Source organism: Chinchilla lanigera, unplaced genomic scaffold (genome assembly GCF_000276665.1).
Source record: "Chinchilla lanigera isolate Chin_1 unplaced genomic scaffold, ChiLan1.0 scaffold00017, whole genome shotgun sequence".
NCBI classification, from domain to species: domain Eukaryota; kingdom Metazoa; phylum Chordata; class Mammalia; order Rodentia; family Chinchillidae; genus Chinchilla; species Chinchilla lanigera.
Window position 1 is genome coordinate 28,923,463 of NW_004955418.1, and position 19,801 is coordinate 28,943,263.

At 49.0% G+C, this 19,801-nt stretch overlaps 2 protein-coding genes across 3 annotated transcripts in view; both read right to left on the bottom strand.

The window, feature by feature from the left end:
* The window catches only part of Ckmt2 (creatine kinase, mitochondrial 2 (sarcomeric)), a 19,111-nt gene extending 13,464 nt beyond the window's left edge, over positions 1-5,647 (bottom strand). The window contains exon 1 of one of the 2 annotated variants that reach the window (XM_013513078.1): positions 5,532-5,647. The gene's annotated coding sequence lies outside the window, so the exon portion shown is untranslated. Of the gene's footprint in view, positions 1-5,076; positions 5,451-5,531 lie in introns of those variants that run through there. The other variant, XM_005382313.2, reaches the window with a different exon arrangement.
* A 1,556-nt stretch (positions 5,648-7,203) lies between these two features.
* Positions 7,204-19,801, bottom strand: part of Rasgrf2 (Ras protein-specific guanine nucleotide-releasing factor 2) — a 195,830-nt gene continuing 183,232 nt past the window's right edge. Inside the window, exons 25-28 of the mRNA XM_013512878.1 lie at positions 18,843-18,922; positions 17,002-17,119; positions 16,469-16,537; positions 7,204-11,206 (exon numbers count right to left, since the gene is read on the bottom strand). Of these exons, the coding sequence (XP_013368332.1) occupies positions 11,114-11,206; positions 16,469-16,537; positions 17,002-17,119; positions 18,843-18,922 (360 nt within the window). The 3' untranslated portion in view covers positions 7,204-11,113. The remainder of the gene's footprint in view (positions 11,207-16,468; positions 16,538-17,001; positions 17,120-18,842; positions 18,923-19,801) is intronic.

The window sequence follows — 19,801 nt, forward strand, 5'->3', positions numbered from 1 at the left end:
GAGGGAGGGAGGGAGGGAGAGAAGGAGGGAGGAAAGGAGGAGGGAAGAGAGGGAGGGAGGGAGAAAGGGAGGGAGGCTGGGTCAGCCGGGTCTCAGGAGGTCACAGGAGGAGGAACAGCAGCCCCTCCTTGAGTTTGCTTTTCTTTGCTCTTTGCTCCCATTCTTTTTTCTTCACACTACTTGGGAAAATACAGCTTAGACTCCATCAGTGTTTGTGACATTTTCTCCAGTAATGTGACATAGGAAAAGACAATAAAAAAGGAGGCTGGCCTTGAGCTCACCTTGTTAAGTGAAATGAACCAGACACACAAGCTGGGAGTGCATGGCTTCTCTTCCAGGAGAAGCCCAAGTGTAAACACATCAAACAGCAAGCGGAAGGCGGACGACAGGAAGCAGGGAGATGGAGTTTTCACAGATGGGGGGGCAGAGCTGGGGAGGGGGGCAGGGGGTGCAAACCCAAGTAAGATGCCTTCTGTCCATGCCCAGCTCCCCACGACGAATGCGCTCCTTGTGTCCCACGAATGTGGACTCACAAAAGTAAATTTAAATAAAAAAACATCACATCCGCCTTCTTTGGGGATCCCAGTGGGTTTAGGGCATATCATTAAGAAACAGGAAAGCAAATAAATGAAACACTCATCTGTTAGGGGGAGTGCACAGGAGGGCTCAGGTCTCCAAGCTAGACAGAGCACCTGAGGCGCTGAGGGCCACCTGCTGTGGGTGAGGGTGTCGGAGCAGCACTGGGCCAGGGACGCGGGGCTGGGGACCCGCGGGAGCCTGTGCGCCCTCAGCACGAGGAAGAGCACAGAGATGCCGCCCTGTGTCCTGCTCCAGTCATGTGCTACGCAGCTAAAGCGGCCTTCACAGACCTCAGAGGAACCGCAGCCACCAGCCCCACCTTACCCACCTGCCAGTGGGGTTTGCTACAGCCACACGGGGATATGGAAGAATCGCCCGTCTGGGGGATCCCCAGTTGAGTCAACTAAGAGGAAGTGACACTGGAGGGCTTATTTAGGTTTTTCCTCCATAACTGTTTTCCCCTTGTCTTTGTTTCTGTCTTTAGGAACTTGGGGTCTACTAGAGGTCATTTGGGAGCCGCCTCCAACCCCACTGATTGTAGCTGGTCTGGTTACAAGGAGCTTCTAGTCCAGAAGCATCCTGTCCTTGGGGGCAAGCAGAGTTAGAGGCTGGACAATAAGCTAGACAAAGCTTCGTCAGGCTTTGTAACAGTTATGCTGGGTAACTTTGCTCTTCCTTCCTTCCTTCCTTCCTTCCTTCCTTCCTTCCTTTCTTTCTTTCTTTCTTTCTTTCTTTCTTTCTTTCTTTCTTTCCTTTCTTTCCTCTCAAAACAAAGACATTAGTTAACAGCCAAAAGTCACACAGCTAAAGGGACAGCACACGAACCAAGTATACATTCTGGGCTGGACACTAATTTAAACGAAGGTCCTATTTTACCCGTCCACTCAACAATGTAGAGAGTTAAGCCTATGTCAGACATTGAAGTGGCCCCCAGGGGCTTTTAGGGTTCAGTACAGTCCGGTAGGTGAGATACGTCACTGTGAAAAGATATCATTGCTATCCAAAGACAAGAGCAGAAACAAAAGGGGTAATTGAAATATATGGGGCATATTTACATTTTTAAAATATTACATTAAAATGAAGCCCCTTCAATACCCTCTCCCTCCTTTCCAACACATCCCACGGTTCTTGTCACCCTCCGAAGCATCTCTGGAAGGCCTCTTTCCTGAGTGTCTTTACACGGCATGATGGAAAATTTGGTGATTGCTGTCGCCGACAAGTGCCATCCACCAGAAAGGAAGGCTTGTAAAGCCGTGACGCTGTCATCCACGTTATTCACCAGATTTGCTACCATGTGGCTTCTGGCTCTTCCCCATAGTCAAAATGACCATCAAAGCGAAACATTTTGAATCAGTTCAGGACATCAAGACAGCCGGGACAGCACAACTAAAGACTCAGGAAAGAGGACTCCAGAGCTGCTGTGGAAAGTGGCGAGGACGACGGGATGGGTGTGTTGGAGGTGAGGGAGAGGAATTTGAGAGAGATTTAACAGCAGTGTCCTCGCTGTAATAAAAAGGTGAAATGTGAGCAGTCACATGTGTTTGGATCATACTTCATAACACAGTGGAGAAGAGCCAGGTGGGCCAGGAGGATCAGAAAGGACTTTCTGGAGCTGGTGAAAGGTTACTGGGGTGTCACTCTGCAGGCACAAGGAGTTGCTTCCAGACAGAGAAAGAGAAGTACAGGGCAGGAACCGGGGAGACAGGGGCAGCGGCACGGGCGGGACGGGACAGAGAAGCCCAGCAAGCGTTGCTCCTGTGACCGGGAAGAGGCGGGGAGACAGGACTGACTCCTCAGGTGGCGGAAAGCGGCAAGTGGCGGCAGGGGTCATCTGCAGCCTGTGCGAGGGGGCGCCCCCAGACCCTGCTGCCCAGTGCCCAAGCAAGCCCTTGCCAGTGAGAGCAGAAACAGAGCCGGGAGAGAGACAGCTACACATTGAACTTGGAGGAGGCAGATTCTTAATTTGCTCTTAATAGAACTCTGTGTTGCATCACTTACACTTACATTTATGAATTTAAATGGAAAATGCTAAAAAAAAAAAATCAGATGTGCAGTGTTAAAAATTCAGATTCCTAGGCAGGTAGGGTGGATGTCAACCTGGTCAGCTTAGGGTCGCTGTGGAGACTGACAGAGCTCACCTCTGGGTGTGTCTGGGAGTCATGGAGCCGCGTCCTTGGGGTCTGTATCTGGTCCCTGGTCTCTTCCTCCTCCTCATGGCCCGCTTCCCTGCTCTACTTCCCTGCGGACATGAACTGCCTCAAAGGCCAGCTTTATTCCTCCACACCATTCCCCATGATGCTTCTGCCTTGGAGGCAGCTGGCCATGAACCAAATCCTCTTAAAATATGAGCCATATTAAGCCTCGCCTCCTTTTAAGTCGTGGGTCTGGGTGCTGTATGTCAGCTGACCCATACCCAGGCTCTGCCTCCTGAAGGAGTCTCTGAACGCACCGGGCCACTGCATGCATGCCCAAGTACAGGTGACTGTCACCAGCAGTGGGAGGGGCCTGTCTTCTGACTCAGGACCCAGGAATGCCACAGGTCACTGCAACAGCGTGAGGCATGGGATCGTCACCTCCGAGCATGTGACTCCTGCAGAGCCCCAGAATATTATAAGCCTATGTCCTCCCCGTCACCAGGCTTCTGCTCTCATGGACAGGTGCCAGGGACATCACTGCCCACTGGACGCTGACACCAGGTGCCTGGTGTGGCTGTCATGCCATGCTAGGGACTCTGGCCCACCTGCTCACTTTGTCTTTCCTGCCCTGGAGAAGAGGATGGGGGAGGCGGGAGGGAGAGGTCTCCCGAGCTCGTGCTCTGTGCCTCAGTCTCCCCAGCCTGGGGCTCCTCTAGAACTCTGTGTGGAAAGCCCTTTGTACAGCATCTGGGCCGGAAGCAGGGAGAGCCCCTGGGCTCCGGGCCAGGGGATTTGTGGGGTTAAGAGCACAAGTTGACAGCAGAGGGCAACAGGGTGGCATCCGCTCCCCCTTCGCCCTTGCTGCAGAAGGACAGATGGCCACGCCTCGGGCAGGGCGCCGGGAGCCACATCTCCCTGCTCTGCAGCCTTCCCCACTTCTGTGACCCTGCACTGTGTAAAGCCTGAGCCTGTCCCGACCCCCTCCCAGGCCCGCGTCACAGTGACCACCCAAGACAGAGACCTGTGTGGCCCTGTGCTAGTCCAGGGCTGGTCCTACTGTCCACGTGTCCAAGCTCTGAGCTGCACAAGGCCACAGAGCAGGTGGAAAGCTGGAGACGGCCACATGTCAGGCCCTGAACTGGAGGACGTCCTCGGAGTTGGCCCAGCTTCACAGATGCCAGCGTGCTGGCCGGGGGAGGGGACGGTGCCCATCCAGCTGTGAGGGGCGTGGGGCTCATGTTGCCACATGGACCTGGAGCACATAGTACAACCTAGGCAGCCTTGGGCTCTCTGTCCTGCTTGGCAAGAGGACAGTCCAGGATGTCCAGGTCCCCCTGCAGGACAGAGCTCTTCCCAGGCCCCTCGTGACAAGGACACAGGACTGTCACTAGACTGTCCCCGAGGGTGACCCCTTTCCAGGGACAGGGAGCCGCGGGCCACCTGCAACCAGTGGGCAGCATGGCCATGCCCTGAGGACGCTGTCACCTTGCAGACTCCAGAGGGCGCTGGAACCACCGAACCCGAAGGCCTGTGGGAAGGTTAGGGTGGCACCAGAGAGACCAAGGGCTTGGGTTTGCTTGGTAAATGCCACCCCCCACCCACTCAAAGAGGCAGAGATGGCACTGACTCAGGCGACAACAGCAGGACTGATTGTGACCCAAGAGAACCTCACGAACAAGCAAGCAAAGCTGGGCCTCTGGCATGGCAGTGCACACCTGTGATCCCAGCACTCTACAAGGCTGAGGCAGCTGGGTTGTGAGTTCAAGCCTATCCTGGGCAATTCATCCACTTAGTGAGATCTTGTCTCCAAATAAAAAGTAAAAAGAAAATAAAAAAGGGGGCTGGAGATGCTGCCCAGTGCAGAGGCCCAGTGCAGTGAGTTCAATCCCTTTACCTCGAACAACAAAACTAAACCAGAGTGTGGCCAGAGGGGAAACATGTTTAGTTCAGTTCTGAAGCTTTAAAAACAAAATCTCCTGGGGAAGGGAAGAGCCCTACTTACTTCTTTTTTGGCATCTACCTGCTGTCCAAGATGAATCTCCAGCAATAATGTTGGCCGGTGTAAATTGGGTCCCCGTTACTGAGCTCCTCAGGGGGCCTCAAACATGGGAGTTTCTCTAGCTCATTCACCCCGAGTCTCTGATCTGCATTAGCGGCACTGCCGTCAGGGTGACAATGGTGCCGCCACCTCCCTGAGCTGTTGAGCTGTCTGTGCCGTGCCGGCAGCCAGGGCTGTGCCACTCCCACACCCTGGGCCTGTCCTGTGTGTGCTGGCCCTGCTCTGCGCTCCCCACACCCTTTCTCGGGTCCCAGCAGGGTCCCCTTGCTAGAGCCTGAAGCAGAGGCTCCGAGTCCCACTGACCTTGAGGCTGCAGGCGTCACCACGTCCTGCTGGTCGCTCGCACAGCCAAGAAGTGTCAGGGGAGCTGCCCGGGGCTGCAGGAGGCCGGCGCTGGGCGGGGCCCGGGGACATGAGGCCAATCCTGGGCCACCTGGTTCCACCCTGGCTCCCCCAGCAGTGCCCTTGAAGGCACTGGCCCCGGGTCGTGGGCCTTCCTAGCACCCACCCCTTCTCTGAACCATCTCCTGGCCCATGAGGAGACAAGCAGGCCTCTGCTGGTCTCAGACCTGGCTGGGCTGCCCGGGCCAGGACCAGAGGCAGGGTCCCCAGAGAAACTGCACTTCGGGGTCCTTGCTTCTCCCTCCTCCCAGGAGCACAGCCTTGGGGCCCCGTCTCTGGAGAGTGAACTCCTCAAGCCACGGTCAGAGAGGAGGAAGCCACCTGGCCAGGGCTAGAGAAACATCCTTCCAACTCACGGTCTGGGGCCTGAGTGACTCAGGGATGGTGACAGTGTCGTTCCAGTCTAGACCAGGTGCCCAGGATGAGTTGCTTTCTCTGCACTCGAGTTTAGCCCACCACCCAGAAGGCCTGCAGGCCACCTCTGTGCTTAAAAATAGCCCTCCCCAGTACATCTCTGCCAACCGGAAAGGTTGGCTGCAAATAGCAGTGACCCGCCAGGACTCTGGACAGCGGCCCGGCCCTCTGGAAAGGGGAGCCTGCCAGGGCTGCTGGCCGGGGTCACCACCACTTCTGGGGCCACACAAATGTCACCAGCTCACTCCTGTCTCCAGGCCCAGCCAGGCTGGAGGGTGTGGTGGAGCAGGGGTTTCCCAAGGAGAAACAAAGATTGGTTTAAAAAAAGGAGATAAGGAGAATTGGAATTTTAAAATTGCACTTTTAGGGCAGGAGCCCAGTTTAGCTTTTTTTCCTCTTTTCCCAAGAGCCAGTGAGCCCAAGCAGCTTCACATCACCCAGGCCTTCTCGCCTGGGAACAGACCACCTCTTCCCACCTGCCTGCAAGGTAGCAGCGACGTCAGTGGGCCGCAGATCTCAACTTGAAACAGGTGGGGATGGTCCGCACTCTGACACAGCCTGCTAGACGGCTGAGCCGGCCCTCAGGAGCGGCACACGCTGAGAGGGCTGCTGTGGAAAGCACGTGAATGGATGAAGAAGCACCCCGCGGGTTACTGGCGCACAGTCGTGGGGGCGCCTGCGGATGACTGACACATAGCAGGGAAGACCCGCCCAGATGTGCATGGCAACACCCAATAGGCGTGTAGCCTCGGCAGGAGAAAGAGGGAAACCGGAAGGAAGTCTGCCCTGGGCTTCTTCTGAGGGGCTCCATCTTGCCCTGGCCTTTGGATGTTCATCTCCAGCTCCCCAGAAATCCAGTGCAAACCCTTCAGATTTCCAGTGAGGACTCGCACCTACTCCGCGTGAGCTCCAGGCCTTCGACTTTAAGAGCACAGATGGATCACCCATCTTGATGTCACCCAAGCCCTGTAAATATACCCAGCCCCACACCAGAGGGCCTCTTTCTCTTGAGGGTCTGCACTCTGCTTCGAGGTCTGCATTCTGCTTCTCTGAGTGCATACTTTTTAAATCTCGGCCTAATAAATCCCTTTATGCCTCTTACTGATGCGTCCTGAAAGTCCTTTTCCCTGAGGAGCCTGTGAGCCTGAAACTTAACTCTACAAGAAGCGTGGGTTTAGGAGCCTACAAGGACCCTGCCTGGTGACAAAACCAGGAGAGGGAAGCGGACTGGGTAGGAGGTCCCCTTCTTGAGGCCATGCCTGTGCCCAGCAGTGTCCCCAGCCACCCTCACATTCGGACCACTTCCTCCACCTGACAAATGTAAAGACACCCTCGTCCACATCCACCCACTGAACTGTTTCATGGTCCCAGGGATACACAGGAACCTTGCTTTACACCTGAGGACCAGTTTCAGAGATTCAGTACCACCACGGAACGAGATTATGGGATCTCTGCTCCCTCCAGTTCTCTGCGATTTTCCTGCCTGCCACCTTGGGTCCTCTAATGTTTTCCCTATGAATTTCAAAAGGAAAAGGACACCTGAAGGAGCCCACTGCTGTGAAGCAGACGATGCAGAGAAATGTGAGAAGGGCTAAATGAAGCAGCCAGCAGATCTCCAAGCATCCAAAAAGGCCAAGTTTATTTTGCATATAGGCGTCACCTCCACCTGCAAGTGCCCGACACAGCACAAACCCCTCGGTTAGAATTGCAGATGTCGCAGATCTTCTTCAAGCAACTGGACGCAAACGGTATGCTTCATACGCACACACATACACACACACACGAATAATAAAGAATTCTGTTCAACTGCTCTGCCAAGGAGAGCCGAGGATGACACGAGGTGACCTCCCGCGCAGACAGCATGTTACAGTTTACAGTCCACAGCACCCTGTGAGGTAGCAGCACAGCAATTACTCTCAACCCCTTTTTGCAAATGACAACGCTGAGGCTCAGAAAGGTAGAGAGACTGGCCTAACGCTGCCCAGCTCATGGGTGTGAATCCAGGCTAGGACCCAATTTACAGGTGCCCAGTTCTCTACTCTTGTAGCAGTTTTCTGGACAAACGCTAAATGAGAATGGAAAACACACAGCTTTGACATCATCACATCCAATTATTCAAGCAGATGAGACCAGGGGCGGTTAACCCTGGGATCCTTTATTACCGTAATCCTGAGAGGCAGCTGAGATGAACGCTTTTCTGATTGCTTGTGTTTATACTTCCGGCAACAGACTATTTTCCGCTTTCACCTGCTGTGCATTAATTTTACATCACCAAGGGTCAGTGGTGTCGATATCCAGCCCTTACTGAACCTTACAAACTCATTTATAACATGACTGTCATTCACTGATTTTTCACTATGCATATCAGCCTGACATAAATAGAATGTTACCTTTTTCCCATTCCAATAGTAGTAAAAAAATTTTTTTGCCCTTTGGATAAAAGAAACCTTACACTTCAAAATGAAGAGACTCTTTCAGGGGAAATAAGACCAGACTTTGAAAGGAAACACTACAATAACATGGTTTGCTCTTAACTCAAGTTAACTGCACTGTGGGTAGCCTCTCTCTTGCAACCCTTTTTGGTTAAGAGTTTCAAGGTTGCCCCCTGGCTGGCCAGAGATCCTGTCCCACCACATAATGGGACAGCAGAGGCAGCCCCATCGTTCCACATGGGCACACGCAGGGTTTTGTGCTTCTGAGGTAACCAGTATCCACAACCTTCACTTGTTCATAAGGAATACTTTCAGGTGCACTGAAACTGAGCAGACAGCTGCTGGGTCTGTGTGGGAGCCCCTTCTCAGCACTGCTGCAGCAGGTTCAACATTCCCGCTTTACTTCCTTCAGCGGGAACACTGAAGGAAACATGACCTTCTGCTTCCTGCCTGAATCTGTCAAATAGAATACCGGCTTAGGCAAAGATCTGTCCTTACGGTAAAACCGGATGTCTTCATTCAGAACCCAAGACATCCCCTCAAACCGTCCAGGTGATCCACTGACAGTACAAAATGGGGGTATTCACGTGAAAGCATGAAGTTGGATTTTACTTCTGAACCCAGGCTCACTCCCTGGCTGTTAGAGGCTGACCTCTGCTCACTCTTAGAAATGGTCTCCCAGAATGGAATCTGAGTAGACAGAGCCGTGCGCACGCGCTCGTGTCCCGGCAGACACGCACCGCTGGAATGAGAACTGGACACGGACTTTAACATCAGAAGAGACACACACATTGCTCTGGGGGTTTCCAATGTGAGGAAATTGAGTTTATTTGTTTGCTAACTCTCAGCTGGCCCACAGTGGTGCAGACCATCGGGGGACTCCCTGGGAAGTGGAGTTCTCCGTACTTCAGCTGTGGGAAGCAGAAGCAGTGACCTGGAAACCGCTGGATGTTCCAAGTCAGCACAACAATTAGCAGTGCCCACGGATGACCACTCGGGGGCGCGTCCTACACTCTACAGGAATAGGCTCCAAGGCTTTCTCCCTAGTGGGAAGAGCTGCGCTCCAGAAGGGGAGAAGGACTGGAAATTTCTCCATCTGTTACTTTTTCTTAAGAAGCTGGCTGCAATGCCTCTGGGACATTTGGGTCAGAGGAATAAGAGTCCAAACCTCCAAGGAAAGTGGACAGAGTCACATCTTCCATCTGGAGGGCCACAGGACGCCACAGCAGAGAGGATGGCTTCACCCGAACTAGGAAGTGCCTGGTCCTCTCCTGGATGGGTCCTGCTTCTAGCCCACCTTCCAAGGCTGTATTCTGGAGCCAAGAGAGCTCACCTGTACTTTCCTCCTCTTTGGCAAGACCTGGAGGTGTGTGGTGCCATCGACACACGTTATTTCAAGCCCTCAGCTTCTGAGCAGAGGAATAAGCCAGGAAGATGAGCATTAGAATCCAAGAGCCCATGCTGCCCTTCATGCATGGAGATAGGTCAGCCTCTTACTTAAAACTAAAGAGAACGAACAAGCAACATTCTTTAAAAAAGAAAAATAGAGCATCCATAAGGAAGCCTCCTCAGGCTCAATGCTCTGCTGTTATGAGCTATGGAAAAGATTTTTGGGGTGGTCTTTGCGGATGATGATTTCTTCTACTTAGTTGCTGCTTCACTATCGGATTCTGTCCAACAGCCCTGGCCGTGCAGAAAGCTGCCTGCTCTGCTTCCATGGTATGTTATCTGACCAACTCTGCCAGTGGGCCCTAAGAGCCAGCCGGGAGGATTTATTAGCCAGCTGTGAACCACATAACTGAAGTGCACAGAAAGAGCAAAAATAGCCAGACAGATGGAGTCTTCATTGTCAGCATCAGTAAGCTTCATGCCTCTAAAAGAAAGGGTCAGGTTCAGTGGGCTCCAGGGGTACAATGTGATACAGTTTTCTCTTCTGCATGGCAGCAGCAGTCACCCTGAGAAAAGAGGAGGGAGGTAAACTGGGAGACAGCCCTATTTCCTCCATGCTGCCGTCTTGAGGAAAGCGAGCTCCCTCCTCAGCCCCTGGTAGCAAGACCAGGCCCTGTTTTCTGCTGGCAGAACCGTGGGTGGGGGATCCGCTTCCCCTGCGCTGACACTGGAATGATCTAAAAGCATTTTCACAGGGGGGCGGAGCTGTCTACCAGCAGCATACAGCAGCATGGATTTTCAAAAGAAAATCCCACAAGACGGCTTTTTAAAAACACCACCAATGTTTGTAGCAAGCCTATGTGTCACCAGAAAGAGCCCCACAGGACTTCGGGGGAAAGAATCAAGCCAAGCAGGGTGCAGAGGTGCTTTTTGCTGTGTATTGTCACAGAGCAGGAAGCCCTTTCTTGCCATAGTGCTTCGTGGCCTCCATCGTCTTTAGTTCTGTCCGTGAGGGGCGGTGCAGCCGCCTGCAAACCTGTCTGAGGAGGTGGCTTCTCGGGGTCGCCAGTCTCAGAAAGCGGTCCCCTCACACACTCCAAGAGACCCCCTGGCTGGGGCCCTCTGCTTCTTTTAAGGAAATGCTGCCAACAAATGCACTTGGGTCTCACGATTTCTTTCTTGTCCTGCTGTCGGGTCACACTACTCCTCCGACGTGACAATTCACCATGCACATGCTACACATGGACACTGTGGTGTGCTGGCACCAGGGAGGGTGCTTATGACCACGGGGAACAGAAGCAGTTAAATCCTAGGAGATCGCGGGTGCATTCTGGCCAGTCAAGTGCCATCAGGTGTGTTCTGTGGGTCCTTGACCCCAAGTCCTCACCGAACGTGGGACAGAGGGAAATCTACCTTCTTATGTACAACATCCTCCTCTCACTCTCCCATAAGTAAAATGTGCTGTATTTGCGCCGACCTTTGTCCCTTCCCATCCAAGGTGGAAGTGCCTGTCTTTGACCCACACAGCTGGGTTTTGCTCTGGCTCAGACAGAATTCAGTCTGGTTCCATCTTCTTTGCTGGAGAGAGGAGCCTGGCTTCATCTCCCTGTCCCCTGTGCACGGTGTGACAGGTGGCATGCACGATCCCATCTGTCCCACTATCCGTGGGGGCAACACCAAGATCTTGGGGAAGGGCCAGGTCTTCAAGCAGGGAGTCGAGGTTCAATCTTTAGTGAGAGCTCATAGAGCGTATCTTCATCAATGATGAGGGCTTTATCAAGCAAGTACTGTGTGACCTGAAAGAAAGAAACCCCAGCAACATTCTGTGAATGGAATTTGGTACAATTTGACGTGTTTCCCTACACATTTTAAATAGTTTATGTAACTAAGGAAAACATCAGTGTTGTGCTAATAAGCTTAATTATCAAGTTGGTTTGGGAGCCACGCGGGGGATTGTTTGAGCTCACTTCTGTGTGTGTCTGGGGGTCCGGGAGCTGTGGCCTTGGGGTCTGTGTGTGGTCCCTCACCCCTTCTTCTCTGGCACTCATTTCTTGCTCTGCTTCCCTCCACTATGAACTGAGCAGCTTTGTTCCACCACACCCTTCCACCATGATGTTCCTGCTTTGGACCCAGCCCCATGAACTAAATCCTCTGAAACCATGAACCAATTAAACCATTTCCTCCTTTAAATTGTGGAGGTCAAGTACTGTCTTCCAGTAACATGAAAGGTGACTAACACAAATATATTCTCATTGGAAAACAACAACAACAAGTATCTCTAGTCTCCTCTTAACCCCAGCCTCAGGTAAGACCTATTACAGCTTTTATCTAGATATCCCCCCAAACCTCATGCACTCATGCCTTTGGGGAGTGACTGGATCATAGGTGTGTGACACTGGGTCAGGAAGGGGTGCTGGATCATAGGTGTGATACTGGACTGGTCCACTGATGTGATGTTGGGAGGTGAAACCCGGTGGGAGGAGGTGAATTACTGCGGGCGTGGCCTGGAATTCCCACTGCCTTGAACACTTGCTGCCATGCCATGAACTCTTTCTCCTCCATTATGCTGCCCTGCCTTGGAGCCAGCTGACTATGGACTGAAACTTCTACGAACCATGAGCCAAAATAACCCTCTCCTCTTTTAAATTTGAGGACATCGGGTGTTGTGTCTCAGCACCAAGAAAGTAACTAAGGTATGACCCATAAGGAGCTTGGCTATGGTCATGTGTTGTGTACCCCCTCTGATGTTTGTCTACGTCTTTATGGATAGTATGTGTCTTCCATTTGCCCTTATAATGGTAAGCGGCATGTTACCGTACACTGCATTCCTCATTCCCCCCTCCACTAAGTTCTGGGGCGCTCCATATCAGCCCACAGCATGCTGGCTGCCATACAGTGTCGACAGTTATTGATACTCATCTTGAGGAATCGCGTGTGGAAAGATAATAAGCAGACGTCAAGATGTCCCTGTTACACAATGACAGAGAAGTCCCTGAGATGCATTTCATACTGCTCATGTGTCAGTGTCCCACCCAGGTGGGCACCAGAAAGGAGATAAAAGGAAAGAACACCTGGAGAATGCTGGGGGACAGGGTGTTTCCAGGAAAGCATTTCCTTATATTTGTTGAAATCTAACGTATGTCTATAATTGAAATGAGTAGTTTGATCAGTTTTGAGAACATAACCCCAAGTCACATACATAGATACATATGATGAAGAGCCACCCATTACCCTAAAAGTTCCCTCATGCAAGGTCCTGGTCATCTGCTCCGAGAACATCAGCTGCTTTAATCGTGTGACTGGACAGCTTCATGTACATGGAATCACGCAGTAGACACAGCTTTCTGTTGGGCTTTTCACTCAGCACAGATGTTCAGAGACACCCAAGCAGGCACATGGATCACCAGCTGTCTGTGTCATTACTAAGGAGCAGCGACCCAAGTGTGGAGACAGACCCCGGTTCATTTGTCCTTTCTTCTGCTGATGGGTACCTGAGCTGTTTCTAACTTTGGCTATTATTTAAAAATATTCTGAACATTTTATACCAGGCTTTTAATAGGCATTTGCATTCATTCTCTGGAGAGAACTTGCTGGATTGTAAGACAGAGGCATAGTTAACACTTTAAGAAGCTCCCAGTGTCAGTTTTAAAGTGGTCGTGCCACCTTACTGTCACTGACAATTTATATGTGAGTGCTGGTTGTTCAGTATACAATGTTGAATTTTAAAAATAATGTAGAATGATCTCCAAAGCTCCTTATCCTGTAGTACATAAGAAAACCTGTTTTCCTGTATCCTAACTCATCTTTGATATTATCAATCTTTTGAAGTTTTGTTAATCTGGAAAGTGATAATGATGCTTCATAAATTGTACTTCTTTCTCCTTGTTGGTGAGATTGAGCATTTTTCAAGTATTTATTGGTGATTTATATTTCTTCTGTGAACTAACTGTTCACAGAATTACCACCATTTCTATTGCTTATGCCTTGTTATACATTTATAGGAATGCTTCTATTTTCCTCTACATGTTGGAAAATATTGTCTCCTACTCTACTGTTTGTATTTTGACTTTTTAAATAATTTCCCATTGTCGTGCAGAAGTTTTTAATTTTTTCACATAGCAAACTTTATCAAGTTTGTCTCTTTAGCTTTTGCATTTTGTAGTTAAGATCTTTTGAATCCCCAAAGATCCTGGATATTTTATCCTATATTTTATTCAAATAGCATACATATTTCATTTATGTTATGTTTAGGTAATAAGTTCATCTGGAGCTTATTTTTGTGGACAGTATAAGATGAAGAGCCAACTTCCTGTTGTATTTATGGAATAGTCAGTTTCTCTCTAGCACTTTCCACAAATGTAGTTTCTGTCCCATATTAAATTTTCAACTAGACAAAATCTGTATCTGGACCCTGTTCTGCTCCACTGAATTTGTATTGGGACAGGAAGTTCTCTTGATTTGCTCTTACAACTTTAGGATAGCTGGTGGGCTAAGTTCTAATTTTTCAAGTTCTTGTCTGTTTTTTTCTCTCTACAGTTCCTTATGAAATTCAGGGTGCTTGTCAAGTTGCATGAAAAATCTTGTTGGATTTCAGTTAGGATTTCAATGAACTTGTAAATTAATGTGAGGATGATGGACACCTTTATGAGCACAAGACTTCTGGCTCATGAATATGACCTGGCTGGCTGTTGAATCAGTTCCTGCTTTATATACTTCAGTTCATACATGTCTTATATACTTTTTGTTCTGCTTAATCCTAAGCAATATAAGCTTTATTGTTAGCTTGAGTGAGATCTTCAATATTTCATTTCAATTGGACATTACCAAAGTAATAAAAATCGCTGCTTTTTATACATGATGTTGCTATGTTCCCTTAGCATTTAAGAGTTTTCCCTTGGATTTTCTAGGTAGCTGGAGAAAACATCTGGAAATTAAAGTCCTTACTCTTACCTTACACAAAGTCAAATTTGTGTAACTTTCACTTCTTTTTATTGCTTCATTGCAATGGCTATTTTTTTGAATTTGAAACTGAACAGTAACAGTGAAAACCTTGGGGCTTTTCTTTTCCTGATTTGGGTTAATTGATCAAGAAACACGTATGATGTACCATGCTCCAGCAGTGTGCAGGACGCTGGGGGTCTCATCATAAGCACACAGTCATGGCTCTGTGCCTCAGTGGTGTCATGCACTTGGGTCACAGAGGGACATAAATGGTTCAGGACACATACATGTATTTCTGTGCTCTGTCAGCCAAGACAGCTACAAGAAACAATACCCACAAGGAGCACACCTAGAGACTGTGCCTTGGCTTCTAATGCTATTTACCAATGAAAAGAGTTGGAGCTCTGGAGAGGAATACCTGATTCTAGGACTGGGGCCAGAAATATACAAGCTGAACCTAGAGCAACTCCAAGTTGCAGAAAACAAGCAAGTCCTTAAAAAAGTAAAGAAAAAGAGAGAAGCCCACTCTATGGGGTCAGTTCCAAGGAGTCAACTGACAGCACCCAGGGCCAAATGTGGAAGGATTTCAGCCAATTAAAACGCTTCCCTTCAAGAGACAACCTGGAAAATCTGGAAAAAATGTTTGCAGTTGTTCCTCAAAGGATTACTACCAAGAAAATATAAAGAACTCACAAAAATCAGACCTCCCAGATTTGAAGATCCAACCCAGAAATGGGCATCTGAGATGAATACACACAGCAAATAAATACATGAAGAAATGTTGAACATCAATTAATGCAAATTAAAACAACACTGAGATTCTATCTCACCCCAGAAAGAATGGCTATCATCAAGAAATCAACCAACAACAAATTCTGGAGGAGCAGGGTGGAAAAAGGAACTCTTCTCCACTACTGATGGGAGTGTAGACTGGTGCAACCACTGTGGAAATTAGTGTGAATATTTCTCAACTAGAATTAGAGGTCCTATTTGACCCAGCTATTCCTCTTCTGTATCTGGACCCTGTTCTGCTCCACTGAATTTGTATTGGGACAGGAAGTATTTTCCCAATGTATTTTCCCAGGAGAATTAAAAATATCACACCACAGTGATATATGTGCACCTATGTTTATAGCAGCACAATTTGTCATAGCAAAATCTTGGAAACAACCCAAATGCCCAACAATCAAGGAATGGATAAAAAAAGATGTGTTTTTTAAAATACAGTGGACTATTACTCAGCCATAAACAAGGATAAACTGAGACTTTTATGGATAAATGAATACAACTTGAGTCCATACTCGTAAGTGAAATAAATAAGACTCACATGTGTAAGCACTGTATTGTCTCCCTAGTGTGAGAAGATGGCAGAGTTCATAAAAAAATAGTCATGTTAGCCTTCCAAAGCTTTTCTTCCTTTTCAAAATTGTTTTACTGATTTCAGTGAAATAATTTTCAGATTTTCATATTAATTTCAGAAAAGCCTGACAATTAAAAAACAAAACAAAACTGGAATTTTCATTAGAATTAGATTATTAGATCAGTTTTTGGAAAACTGTCATCTTCAAGTATTTCACCTTAAGATGTTTCTTGAAATCTTTAATTCTCTGTAATGTTTCCTATTCTGTACATAGGCCCTGTAAACTTTGTGGTGAGATGTATCACTATTTTATATTTTAATACTCTTATAACTGATGTCTTTTGTTTTTGTCTGTCACCATGAAGTGGACATCCAGTTGCTTTTCAATAAACATTTATGGATTTTTAAAACCCGCTTCCTTTCTGTGGAGGGGATGTTTGTTATCCACTTTGCTCCTCAGAAAGTGCCATCCAGTGCAGGTCTTGCACTCTGTGCGCACACTGGGGGAGCGGAGATGGAGACAGAGGAAGGGGTGGATTTCCAGGAAAGGTAGCATGTAAGATTAACAGACCATGGCCATCAGTTGGTGTTCTTTCTGCTTTCCTTCCTGTTTCCTTGGTCAGACTTGCTAAAGATTTCTATCATACTGGTCCCTTCTATGAGACAGCTGTTGGTATTCCTGATAAATTATATTATTTTCTTATTCATTGACTTCCACTTTTTCTTTATTAATTCTCTCATATCTGCACAACATTACCTTCGGCTGATGGTCTATGCGGTAGGACGTCTGCTGGAACTGGCGTATCTCTCGGATGATGTGTGATATCTACCAGAAACAGAGATAACAGGCAAAGCAGAGGTGTTTCCCTGGATTGGACCACCTTATTTTCCTGGCATCCCCCAGGTCCCTTCCTCTAGGACTGCCCGTTCCCTGGGCCTGGTGTGCTTGCCCTTCAGGGAACTATGGGACATGCCAAAGAGCGCCAGAGGCAGCTGGCACTGCTGCCCCGGATTTGCATGGTGTGAGGTCAGGGGTGCCTGTCCAAGGCTGGCTGCCTCGCAAGAAGCCCTCAGCCTCTGCCCACCATGGCTCAGTCTTACACTTTCCAGGAGCTTTATTCCCTCTCCCCTGGCCCAGACCCAATGTGGAAATGAGTCCCTCCCAAATCTCCCGCAGCCAGCAGTAGACACTGGACCCAGTCTCCACCATGTCCACCACCTCACCCCTTCCCTCTTCTCTGTCACCTGTGATAGTCACAGACAGAGGCCAATGATGAAGTCATCACCTACCATCCTCATTTTGGAGAAGTTGACAAGGCCTTCTTCAGTGAAGTTTGGTGTTCCCTCTTCAATAAACGCCAGGTCTGTCAAGTACATCCCGAGATAAGGAACTGCCGGGGGGTTACAACTGCAAAACCAAGAAGCAGGGCTCTCATAGCAGTCACAGAGATGTCTGCTTCCTCTCTAGTTCATACAATAAGCTGCTGTGCTACCTCAGTCCTGCAGACAAAGACTTCCTACTTCATTGTCAGAAGCATACTCACGATATGAAGAACTGTAAATGTATTCCACAGTGGAAAACAATACAATACAAAATATGGCCATGCTTTCCTCTGTGCTTGAGACAATACTATATTCCAACAGGAGGATGTGGGAACAAATATAAAATACTTGCCAGCAGAAATTGTTTGCAGTACATGGCAAGTGGCCAGACTGCTTTGAGAAGTAGAAACACTGTTATAGTTTATACCCAGCTGTCCCCTTAAAGCCTCATGTGATCACAGAAGGGGCTGTGGAAGATGGCTGGACTCGAGCTCACAGCTGACTGGCTGCTAGGAGTGGGATCTGGCTGGAGGAGACAGTCACTGTGGGCGTGGCCTTGGAGGAGATGGTCCCTGTGGACATGGCCTAGCGGGGTTCATCTCCCTCCTGGCTCTTCCCTTGCTCTTTGCTTCCTGTCTACCATGCTGTGAGCTCTCCTCTACCCTTCCCTGTGCTGTACTGTCTTGCCTTGCAGGCAGCAGACCATAGATGTAACCATGAGCCAACATAAACCTGTCCTATCAGTCGTGGGTGTCAGGTTCTGTGTGTTGGTGATGAGGAAGCAACTAAGACAAGCCTGCAGGAAAGGCCTTCTGCCCTCACCTCACGAAAGTACAACTGGTGGAAAACTCAGTGTGGTTAGAGCTTTGCACCACAGTCGGTCTGTTTCCTGTTGTAGTACTTTGGTATCTTAGGAGGACCAGGCTTTTAACACCCTAATTGCACAGCTAAAGGAGACGCTGGCCTGGTTTTGGAGGGGAGGGAGAATGCTTGGTCTTCCCCAAGAGCATGGGCTTTCTACACACAAAGAACGGGGCTGGATTCCAGCCTGATCCACTACTCAGTGCTACTGGGAAGACTCTGGCTGCAGTTCTCTCATCTGCAAAGTGGAGCCAGGAAAGATTATCTCCTCAGTGTCCCATGAGGCTTACAAAAGACTCACCGAGTACTTAGCACAGCGGCTGTCGGTTAGTAGTCAGCAAAGAGCATCCACGCTAGCATCACTATGGTTGCTACTATTAGTTTTACCATTATTAATGTTTCCTTCCCTCACCCCCTTGCAAGACTAGTGCTTTTCCAGAATAAGTATAGGTCATGTGGCGGATAGGGAGGGAAGAGTTGCAGGAGAATAGATTCTACGCTGTGGAGGTAAGCGAGTAGGTGGGTGGAGAGAGACAGACAGAGAGGAAGAGAGAGAGGGAGAGGGAGAGGGAGAGGGAGAGGATCCAGAAATACAAGGCCCAAAATAAACAACGATAATCAATAAGTGCTAGAATATTTAAGTGAAAAATATCACAGGAAGTCATTGTGCTTAGGCTCAGAAATACTGAAGCAAGAAACCTTTCACACTGCAACACAATTTGACTCATTCTGTGCTATTTTCTTCTCATCTGGAATACTCTGCATAACATGAGCACATACATAAGGAGCTTACTGCATGCGCAGTATTTTAAGAGAAAAGGGAACTCCAAACACCCCGGTGATGGGAGTTGTTTCTGTTTGCTTTTCTTTTCCAGCAATGAAGAGGTAGGTCCCCGTGTATCTAGTATAAGAATACAAAAATCATTTAGAAATCAGGCTAGACCTACTTTTTAAGGGTTTCTCTGAGATTTTTAAATCTTCCTTCGGATGAAACAGTCTTCTGAAGTTTGTCCATCAGAGCTTTTGTCTAAAACAGAGAAGAAAACCTTAGTTTGTCATGGGAATACATGGTCTCACCGGGTAGCGAGTTACCAAAAGATGCTGGGTCCCCTGGCGCCACGGCAAACGCCGGGGCGGTACTGAGCAGAGGGTGTGGTGTGATGGCCCCACCGTGCAGGGGCAAAGCCTCATGCTGACCTTCAGTGCTGAAAGAGAAAGAGAGCAGGTGGGGAAGAAGCGCCCTCAGCCACAGGCAGAGGCAAGCGTGCAGAGGAGAAGCACCGCCATGGGCGCAGAAAGCTGGGAACGTGGGGAACTGGAGCGCATGCGCTGAGCTGAGCCCTGCACCCCGCGAGCCAGGTCTCAGTCAGGACGAACCCTCTGAGCGCTGAGCCCCGGGCCACCCCAGTGCAAACCGCGTTGCTCCGTGTTGACAGAGCAACGCCTTCCTCCGAATCCTTTCTTTTGTGGTTATCACCATCAATGTTTTAGGAAAGTAAGACTGATATTTACTAAGAAATAATGCTGTTGATGTCTCGATCCTCCAGCCCCTCTCTCGAGGAGCACCTGGCCTGGCCAGCTGGAGCTGCACACACTGCAGGGACCATCAGAACATCTTCAGGATGGCCTAGCCCTCGCTCCTGGGGCCTCCGTGCTAGCCCAGGGCCAGCCTTGGCTCATGGATTCTTATAAACTAAACACATACTTACCCCACAATCCAACAACTGTATTCTTGGACATTTATCTCAGAAATGAAAACTGATCACCCAAAACATTTACATGAATGTTCTTATGCACTTTTTAGCAACAGCCTGAAACTAGAAACTTCCCAAATGGCCTACAGGGAGTGAATGGTGAAACAAACTGTAGTATGTCCAAAGAGGGAATGCTACGCAGCAATGAACAG